This window comes from Sinocyclocheilus anshuiensis, unplaced genomic scaffold (assembly GCF_001515605.1).
Source record: "Sinocyclocheilus anshuiensis isolate Anshui unplaced genomic scaffold, SAMN03320099.WGS_v1.1 scaffold794, whole genome shotgun sequence".
Classification (NCBI taxonomy): Eukaryota; Metazoa; Chordata; class Actinopteri; order Cypriniformes; family Cyprinidae; genus Sinocyclocheilus; species Sinocyclocheilus anshuiensis.
In genome coordinates, this window is record NW_015547683.1 from 40,486 (window position 1) to 51,003 (window position 10,518).

The 10,518-nt window shown below is 38.9% G+C and overlaps 1 protein-coding gene across 1 annotated transcript; it reads left to right on the top strand.

Moving 5' to 3' along the window:
* Nucleotides 1–4,092: 4,092 nt before the first annotated feature.
* On the top strand, nucleotides 4,093–9,865 carry LOC107703152 (leucine zipper putative tumor suppressor 1-like). The gene is made up of 6 exons (XM_016505685.1): nucleotides 4,093–4,182; nucleotides 6,315–6,806; nucleotides 7,631–8,473; nucleotides 8,633–8,821; nucleotides 8,992–9,186; nucleotides 9,278–9,865. Exons 2-6 carry the CDS (start codon nucleotides 6,453–6,455, stop codon nucleotides 9,863–9,865), a joined length of 2,169 nt encoding a protein of 722 aa, XP_016361171.1. The 5' UTR covers nucleotides 4,093–4,182; nucleotides 6,315–6,452.
* The last annotated feature ends 653 nt before the right edge of the window (nucleotides 9,866–10,518 follow it).

Consider the following 10,518-nt stretch of genomic DNA (forward strand, 5'->3'; position numbering starts at 1 on the left):
ACATACACTCTCAAAAGAGGCCCACTGTCTGTGATAAAGGTCTTTCATGGCCAATTAAAGCAGCTCGACTTTCCACCTCAATAACATCTAAGCATCTATTAGTGGCAAGCCCCTCCCGCACACATGCTCTGTCGCGGCTCCCGCTGAGCTCAGCTCAGTGACTGTATGATTAGGTCATATCATTCTCTGAGAACAATGAAACAACAGCCGAGAGCATGAAGAGCCAAAGCCGGCTGTCTAATGTCTGCATTACCTACTCTCCAACAAACTGTAAATCATGTGTGCTACTGCTGGGTGATTACAATAGTGTCTGAACGAGCACCAGGGTTTCAAAGGTCAAAATCAGAAAATGAATCTCAAAAGATCTTCTCTAGTATAGGGCAAAGTGTCAGTTATTATATAGACATTAAATGTAATTCACAAATCATAAACTTCCAGCTAAACTCACAATAAAGATAATTTATTGGCATTTATGGTTCAGTGAAGAAGAATCTTTAACATCCATGGAAACTCTCTTAAAACATAATTTTTCCACTAAAAAAGATCCTTTTTATAAATGGAAAGTTCTATTGAAGTAAAGGTTCTTCATGGAACCATCAAATCCAGTAAATAGCCTTTATTTTTAAGAGTGTGTAGTGGAAAAGGGTTCTTCTGATTATTAAAATGTTCTTTTATGGCATCAATTTGGGGGGGAAAAAAACTTTTATAACATTTATTTTAAGAGCGTAGTTGATAGATTATTCTATAGGCCAAAAGCTGAGCCGGGACGTTTCAATCGATTTGATTTAACTTTGAAAGGGATGCCATATTTTGTATTTTATTTTTAAATGTCTGTTTGCTGATATCTCACCCATTTTATATACACTTTTCATACATCAGTAAAGATATTTATCATTTTCCCACTTGATAGGGAAACTTAGCTCACTTCATTAGTTTATACACTGTTCCAAAATCACAGCTCTGCCCCAAAAGAGTGGGCCGCTTTTCAGAAATAACATTTTAAGGCATCATGTGCGCAAAAAGTAGGCAGCAATACATGTATCCATGGATAAGGCAATTCCATAATGCACTGCGATGGAAAAATAATAATTAAATAAACTTAATAAATTCATAATTTTATATAATAATGATATAATATATTATTATATTTTATTTATATTAAAAAACAAAATAATAATTTAATAAAAATAGTTTAAAACTTACTGTTTTAGTCAACTGGAGATTTCTTATTTTTACACAATAGTCATCTGACACATATGACATCAGTCGTCGCCCGATTGAGACTGAGAACTGCATCCAACTGAAGATGTCATAAATCAAGTGGTACTACTCTGAAGTGACCAATACGGGCCTATGACATTATGCATATATGCATATCTCATTATTACACTGCTGCCCTCTCATTTTCATAGCAAGATACCATATTAAACAACAACTCCTCTGGGAACTCCTAGACACTTAAATCCACATTCATAATTTAAAGAAACGCATTCAATGTGCTGTCTGTACCCCCTGTCCCGAGGGGCCACAGCAGTAGACTGGGCGACCTTTGATTCCTCACACACTTGCAAATGTGCCAGTCCATTGTCCACGGCTACAGCCTGTTTTTGCATATTGATTACACTGATCCCTCCACTAAGCACTTACAAAGAGCATCTGAAGGATCAATACCATGCCTTCTGCTAACATCTTGCCAAATCAAACTTCACCCCTAAAATTGCATCTTGTCGGGGTGCAATGAAATGAATACTCAGAAGGGACGTGGGGTGACAAAACCATACTAAGGCCTTTTAAAAAAAGCATTTTTCCCCCTCAAGATTAGCACTTAAAATGTTTTGCTAATCTAATGTTCCCTACAAACAACACAACTCTTCCAACCTTGCTGTTTTGGACAAAGGGATGCATCCGCAGAGTTGGGATAGAGTTTCCCAGCCAGATTGATTATCTGAAAGTCTGCCTTCTTTGTTCTGGTCCCCACGGTGCTGAATTTGCGCTTCAGATGAATGTACACAGATGCAAAAACTTGGGTGCAGAGCAATACAATATCTGTGTAGTGGTTTTTATGACATTTTGAGTTTACTCTTAGATATTTTTATCGTTTTCAGAGACAGTTATGTGACGACTTTAGAACAAGAATTTAAAACAATTGTTGGGAAAAAAGTGCTTATGATAATTTCTTTAAAATCCTTGAATAGAATCCAAACAAGTGGACTTAAAAACGAATGTTCTGAATTGAATTTATATTGTACAAATCCATAATTACCATTTTGAAGTGAACATTCTTTTTTTCTCATTTTCAAGTAAAAAACATCCTTAAAACAAGATACATTTGCAAATATTGTAAATATTAAGACCTATTTTCAGGAATTATATCTTATAATGTTTACTTTTCTTACTCCAAACCTGCATAGATAGATAGATTTCAAAATTTGAAGCAAAATCTGACTTCAGCTTTGTGAAACTATGCTATATAAAACATCTGAATGAAACAAAAACAGCAGACGGGCTGCATAAGAGCACAAATTCACTCTCTGACAGCAGGTGGCGCTTATGGAACAGCAGCAACATAACGTTTCCTTGGTTACCGCTGTAAGCAAAGTAGCGCTGCACTTATAAATACTACTTTAAGTAAGGGATAATGCGCGGCTAGCTGTGTATTAAACAATTTTAATGCATGACGTGGAGGCTTCACTCACTTCACGTCGGGTGGTTGCCTCCGGAGAGTGAATTAAAATCGTTTAATGCACAGCTAGCCATGCATTATCTCGCATATACCATGGTCATTTGCCAGCAGTGACAAGTTAAAGTTGTTAATGATGTTTGCAGCGCAACATTTACTGGAAGGGTAAAAATTACGCTTATTTTCGCCAGTTACGGCTTATTAGCTCTAGCATTCTGCATGCTTCAAATCAGACACACAAATGAAATAGTGCGATAATATCATATTTATTTGAATGAATTAATTATAACATTTATTTGTGAAGCTGTGAGTTTAGTTACAGCGCCCCTGCTATTATAAATCCCTTAATCCTACGCCATACCTAAACTCAACAACTACCTTATTAACTATTAATTATTAAATTAATTATTAAAGCAGCAAATTAGGAGTTTATTGAGGCAAGTTGCATTCAATAGTTAGTTAATAGTGAGAACTGGTCCCCAAACTAAAGTGTGACCAAACCTTTTATTAACAGCAGCAGGCGCAATGATATTACGCAGCGCATGAAAATAGGCTTATTGGAAGTTACCTAGCTGGGGACTATTTTCAGGCGCTGCGTAATATCATTGCACCTGCTGCACAGTGGCGTGTTCCTTTAAGGCTATTAAAATATTTGCCTGCTTTGGCATTTTAATGTTGATTTATACAAACAGAAACATCTGCACAAAAAGACACCTCATGCACTTTACGGCAACACACTTCTTTTTGAGAGGTAGTTAGAGAGTCATTTATTTTGTGTAAAAGTAGCACTCAGCCTAAATAAATGTTCAAGCTCACTGAACCTCACACAAAACAGGCACACTTCAGTGGACAAAGACACAGACGGAAGGAGGGAACATCAAGCTCTTCTTTCTTTCTTTTCCTGGAGGGGTGTTTGTTCAGAGTGGGTGCAGGGCAGTTTTGAGAGGAGGGGAGGGCAGCAAAGGGAGCCAACTGGGAGAAGTGTGTGTGTGTTTGAACAGAAAACAGCAAAAGATAACGATAAAAAATGAGTGAAAGTCACAAAACGTGCATTTTTTGTGTGTATTATCATTATGTTAAGGTGTTAGTGTTAGGGTGTATGTGTACGACAGAGAAAGAGCGGGAGAGAAAGTGAGTGTGACAGAGAGGGGCACGCAGCTCATTGTAAGCAGCAGTGAGTTAATCTCTTTAGCGGCACACGTCTTATGTAAAGAGGTGTAATGGTCTCTGCCCCAAGGGACCTCAGGGGACACTGGGGTCCCGTCTCCCAGCAACATCTGCATGTCGGTTATTCCAAAAAAAGATATGAGGGGGAAAAAAACTGGTGAATGGTGATAAGATCCACCCCCTTTGCATGGTAGACTCTTGTCTACAGGCAGACTATAGAGTATTCTGCGGTTCACTCAAGGACAAACACATTCTGACTTGCCACGGAGAGCATGCGAAGGAGATTTGATTCAGATTGGACAAACACAGTGTCTGTGGATTTATCTGTTTGAAGAGTAAGTGTCATTTTGTCACCTATTTTATTCTGGTAAGCCTTTGAACTTGATAGTAATAGCGGAGTAAAAAGAGGTGATTTTGGGTTACTGATGCCAGACAGTCAATGAGACGGTCCAACTTACATTGTTTACCTGGACCACATGGTCTGTGCATGCATCAAAGCGCAATGCAATGTCCGACTTGACTTTTGCTGACTGTTTTGTACCTTTTATATAAACAAATAATGCAGTAACACTAAAATAATATGCAGTGCATACAGCTTGCTTCTCATGAATGTTCATTTTTATTATTATTTGAACTCATCACAGAAAATACTCCCTCCATGGGTTGACAAGAACAGTTTGCTTGTTCCAGTGATTTATGGGAGTTATTTTAAATGGGATTCATTGCATTTTTAAAATATGACGACTATGTACTATGTGTTGTAACAGAACATTTGAATCGATAATAAAATCCAGGATTGTCATTAATTTGCAGTGCTGCATAAAAGAAGATTATTAGCATTACATTACTGCTTGGCATGCCTCGAGGAAAAAATATGTGTGACTATCTTAAACAAAGACATTGATGAGATTGCTTTTCATTGGAAGGGACTGCCAAAGGGCTGCCTAAAGCCATTAAGTCCTTCTGCTGAAACAGATGTGTTTATTTATAAGAATGCAAAAGTAGTATTGAATAATCATATTTAATTAATGCACATGCGGAATAAAAACCACATGAATGATAATTGAGTTGTTTGTGAAATATCATCCTACTGGCGATGATAACAGAGTATAAACAGTTGAGTCAGTGTTTAAGAGGTCATTAATATATACCCCTATGTCCGTTTTATTCGATTTTGAAACAGCATGCAACAGCGAAACTTATGGAATAGGGAGAGATTAGACACAAACACAGATGTGGCTGCATATATGGTTTTCTAATCTAAAAGCAGCTGCAAGGCAGCAAAGTTACAACAAAATAACATAAAAAGAACATTTCTTTGGAATGCATGAATTCATAATGTGATATTAAACAGCAGGCATATTTGCTGTGTTCTTTCTAGCTAATAAGCCTTTAACATATCAGCCATAACAATTAGGCCAGTTATACAAAGCCACGTGTGATGATCATGGCAGGTCTTTTGTTCATAAAGCCCCTCGCTATCTGCTCTGAAAGACAGATGGGAGGTATGATGTGTTGATTATGGATGTGTAATATATGCTTTAGAATCATATGAATCATAAAAGAAGATTGAGTAGCTGGTGACAGACCCTTGGTACTCTTGTACTTTTATGAGGTGACTGACAGGTCCCATCTCCCAGTGGGCTCCCATGATTACAATATTATGCCCAACATATGAAACCTTATATATGTACGCTAATATGTGCTGTAAGTTAGCTCATAAACAAGTTGGAACATGTTTGTTTTTGATTTTTTTCGAAATAATGCTTGTTTGATGTAATGAAATATGCAAAAACGTTAAGTATGTTTACATGTACCATTATGTTCGAGCTAAAGTCTGTCCAATTATACAGTACATAGCAAATCAAATATTTTTAAAGGATTACATATTTAATATACATTTGAAAGATCAAATAAACAATGCACATGAGGCCAAATGTAACTTCACAAAAATTGGACTGGTACATTGGACTGGACTGATTTTTTACATGATTTTTTAAAAAGATGTTAATTTAGTAATTTTAGAAATCAAACTCAAAGTGCATGTAAACATACTCATTGTATTTTGGTAGCCTGACAAGAAGAAAAAAAAGTAATTGGCAGGTCTTTTGACCTACTGACCAAGTAATATGAATACATGTTTGACCTAGTCACACTAATTTCAAGCTTGCATTTGCCTTTGTTTGTCAAAGAGGAGGGTGCTCTTGGTACTTGTTCAAAGCGTGCATTTAGTATGGTATCCATATTGTAAATCAGGATATTCAGGGTAACTGCCATTAGGTCTGCCCCTATCGTATCGCATGTAGGCAAAGAGCCAACAAAACTTACTGTAGTTCCTGTTTGCTGACCTAGTGAACGTTAAGTAAAGTAAACATTAAGACAAATTCTGCATAGACTCTGGTGCTATACTGCTCTAATGACAACAGGAGACATCTCACTACATTTCTTAAAATCCATGTCTTACCAGGTTTCCCAAATGAGAATAAGAAGGATCTCCACACAAGGCTATGAGTCCGTCAGACCTTCCTCCATCATTAAAATTCTGTAATTACACACCTGCCACCACCAAGACCACTACCTGCTTTCTCCAGATGTCCCAGGAAACATGGGTAGTGTCAGCAGTTTGATATCAGGCCATAGCCTCCACAGCAAACACTGCAAAGGCTCTGAAAACAAACTCAAAAAGGGGCTTCAGTCTAAGAAAACAGGCCGTAGCTTGGATGGCCTTCTGAAGTATGGCTTCACTCAGGATCATTGCAGCACCAACAACAACTCAAAAGTCAGCTATCATTCAGGCAAAAACGACGACTTCTTTTACATCAAGGTCAGCAACAAGCCCCAAACTGCTAATATTAATACAGCTGAAGACAGTCAAGGAAGAACAACTGAGACGGACAATGAGGTGGACAGGAGAGGAGGGCCACCAGAATTAGTTTCGCTGTCTGGAAAACTAGAAAAGGTAACAGAACTAGAGTAAGCTAGAGAATAAGCAAGGTTTGAACTACAAAAAGTTTATTTTTATTGCCAAAATAACAACATGTCAAGAGTTTAATTTCTCCACTGCCTATATTGTTGTGTATTATGGTAGTATTTCACTCCTATAAAAACTCAGTACAATTCCATTAAACATGTACACAAAGCAACATGTCTGTTTAGGAAGCATGTTCAGTTCACATTCAAGCAGCCAAACCCAAAAGATGGCCCATCCCCCAGACATTGTTATCACACAAAATCAAACAACAGTCAAGTATAGTTGATGTTAAGTAATCCCCACCAGCCCCTGACACTTTCACCAAGAGCTTAGCGGTGTCTGCTCCATTTAATTAAACCTCCAGATTGACGAGGTAAGAATGCCTTGATCTCTCCAGAGATTCGGTCCAATGGCGGTGTGGCACTTGCAAGCAGGCAAGCACCTCTTTCCCTGAACTGTCTAATTTATGAAGAATCTAGCTAGGAAAATGAGCCCAGTTTTACTAGGTCAGGAAGTTAATGCTAAACCATGGGGTAAACATGCTACCATCGGTAAGAGGAAATGACTGGGAAAATAGGAGAGGAATAAGAAAGAAGGAAAGGGTTGTCTTGAGATTGTCTTGTGGATCAATCATTTATGCAAAATGTTTTGTTGTAATGTCCTGGCAGTTATGAGAGTAATTACTTTGAGAGCATCTGATCAATAGGTTTTAAGATGGAGAGTGTCCTGCCATAAAGTGAATGATCAATTGGTTACAGTGCACTTCAAATCCCAAAAACACTGATCTATCTTTTTCTGTCTTCTCTCTTTAGAGTATAGAGAATGTTTTCATTCGACCCACCGCCTTCAAACCAGTTCTTCCTCGAAGCACCAGTTCCTCGGTGGAGACTCATAACAACTTGAGCACTATCCTTGGCAAGAGAATTAGTCCTATAGACAGGCTAAAAGATCTTCAGGACCCCAAGCTGGAGACAAATTCTGGTACCTTCTCTGACTCTGGAAGGAACTCTATGTCCAGCCTGCCCACTCACAGCATCAGTGGCAGCAGCCAGATGGACAACCTAAGCACTTCAACTAACCACATGGCACGCCATGGATGCCTTGCCCAAAACATGGACACATCTCAGAAACCACAGGGGGGTGTAGCAGGGATGAATGGAAACTCTGGAACCAGTTGGATGTGTAGTGGGACTAATGGTGGAAACAGTTTGGCCAAAGGATTTAGTGAAACAAACAGTGAGTCGACAAATGGCAATACAAGATCCATTGGTGTCCTAAGTGAAAGTGTGGCAGCAGCAATAAGTCTGAACAGAGAAATAACTGCTTCAGCACTGACGGTTTCATCCAGCGAGCCAAAGATGGATTTCTCTGGAAACCAAGAGCTGCTTCTGGAACAGAGATTTACAATTTCAGAGCAAATCCCAACAAAACCATCATCTTCTGGGGGCTGTGTCCGATCACCAATTTCAATGGATGAATCACTGATACAGCAGCTGGAGCAGAAACTTCTAGAACGTGAAACCGACCTGGCAGAGTTACAAACAAGCCTTGAGGAGAAGGAGACAGACACATGTCATCTATTTGAGGAGAAGCAACGCTACTGTGCTGAGGAGATGGAGGGGTTGAAACAACGCTGTTCTACAAAACTCCGTCAAGTAAGTTGCTTACAATATTCATAGGTTTGAAGAGGTGAACATATAGTTTAGTGTTACTCCAAAACCAATAAGAGTACCTTATCTTACCTTGATGGTCAACCAAATACGCTATTCAAATTTATCCAGGCAGATCTTAATGATGGTTTGTGTAACCTGCAGGTGTCTCAGAGGGCTTTGAGAGCCCAACAGTTATTACAGCTTCAGGTGATACAACTTCAACAGGACAAGGAACGTTTGCAGGAGGAGGTGGACCAGCTTAATCATGACCGGGACACTGCAGAAAGCCGACTCCGAATCTATGAGAGCCAGAAAAACCTAGCACCCACTCTAGAAGAGACTCAGTGGGAGGTCAGTCTATAAAATTTTATTGTTGTATTATGACAAATGTGGATACAATGAAAATCTGTGTTCTGTGTTTGATAAAGAGGTCAATTTAAAAGATGAACAGCTGGGATAATTGGGATCAAAATTGTTACAAAAACTACTTAACACATTCATAATTTGTGTTATTTTTGTAGGTGTGCCAGAAGTCAGGTGAGATTTCTCTGCTAAAACAGCAACTTAGGGACTCCCAGGCCGATGTTGGAAACAAACTCAGTGAGATTGTCAGTCTCAAAGCCTCTCTGAAGGAGTCCAGATGTAAGATGGAAGAACTGGAAAAGAAGATCAAGGAGTATGAGGAAGCACTTCACCAGCGAAGCGCTGAGGTTGAGGTCAGTGTTCATTGATATTAGATTAACTTGCAGTTGCTACTGCATGACGTACCATCAAATATGACTGACTTTGATATCTCTTTTGAAAAAGGTGTCTAAGAATGAGTTTCAAAGAAAGAAGAATGAAGCCGACCTCCTCAGGGAGAAGGTGAACTTGCTGGAAATGGACATCAAGAACATGAAGCAGGACTTAGCAATGGCCAAAGAGGAGCAACAGCAGCTAATGACCATGAGAGCTGAAGTTGAGGAACAACAGCTGCAACTGCAGATAAGCCAAGCCCGGATGGAGGCTTTTGGGAATGGTCAAGCCAAATCGAAAGCCCAGGATGGAACAAGTGCCAGTAAAACACTGAATCATAATGGAGGGACTGCAAACTTGGATGCCCTACAGAAGGAAGTAGAGAGGCTGAGAGGGGAACTGAAGGAAGAGAAGCAAAAGAAACATAAGATGATGTATAGCTTCCAGCAGGAGAGACAAACATGGAATAAAGAGAAAGACAAAGTAATCAGATACCAAAAGCAGTTGCAGTACAATTATCTACAGATGTACAGAAAGAACAAGGACCTGGAGAAGATTCTGAGGGAGCTAACGGCTGAGATGGACAGTCGGACAGAGATGGACATGGACAGCCATAGCTCTGACCTGAACTTTGAAAAAATTGTAGCCACAGAGATATGAGGTCATAGAGGATGAATGTTTTCACAATTAACCGAATGGTTTTAAAATGGTGAATGTACTAGTGGGGCATTACACAAAATTTATCGGGAAGAAACATGATGTCACAAGAGATTTTAAGATATCAGGAGATGCTCGAAACTCAAGACAATAGCATCACTTGTACATACCACTAAAAGCTTTTCTCCTTTTAGATCTACTACTTAAATTAAAATCTTAGGATGTCAGCCATGTGCATTTATGATTAAGTTCCTATTAAAGGTGCAGTAAGCAATTTTGTTTAATAAAATGACACTCTTACTTGACACATTTCACTGAATTAGTGTTCCTAAACCATCACATCTGTCTCTGTGGCAGTCGTATATTCGGTAAACTTCAAATAATTGACCACGGTCAGATTCTTTTGTTTAGCCATTTTAGCATTTTCTGCCTGTCAGTCGTTTTGTGCATTCATAGGGCAGCCAGTGAATAGGAAGCAGGTGTCTACTAGGAGTGTGGCATTTGAATACTTGAATAATTTAACTTAAATAATTCAAGTTAATCACCATATTAAGTTTCATAAGCAGTTGACAGTTGTTGGTTTGTCATGCAAGGATTCCATTTTGCTAGCATTTAGATCAGTGATCCTCAAATCTGGCTCGCGAGATCCACTTTCC

Bases quoted from the DNA above. Each gene is read 5' to 3' on its own strand.
- LOC107703152 (XM_016505685.1), top strand. From the start codon at position 6,453: ATGGGTAGTGTCAGCAGTTTGATATCAGGCCATAGCCTCCACAGCAAA. The intron at 8,474-8,632 runs GTAAGTTGCTTA...TGTAACCTGCAG, and splicing joins GTTCTACAAAACTCCGTCAA to GTGTCTCAGAGGGCTTTGAG. The intron at 9,187-9,277 runs GTCAGTGTTCAT...CTTTTGAAAAAG, and splicing joins AGCGAAGCGCTGAGGTTGAG to GTGTCTAAGAATGAGTTTCA.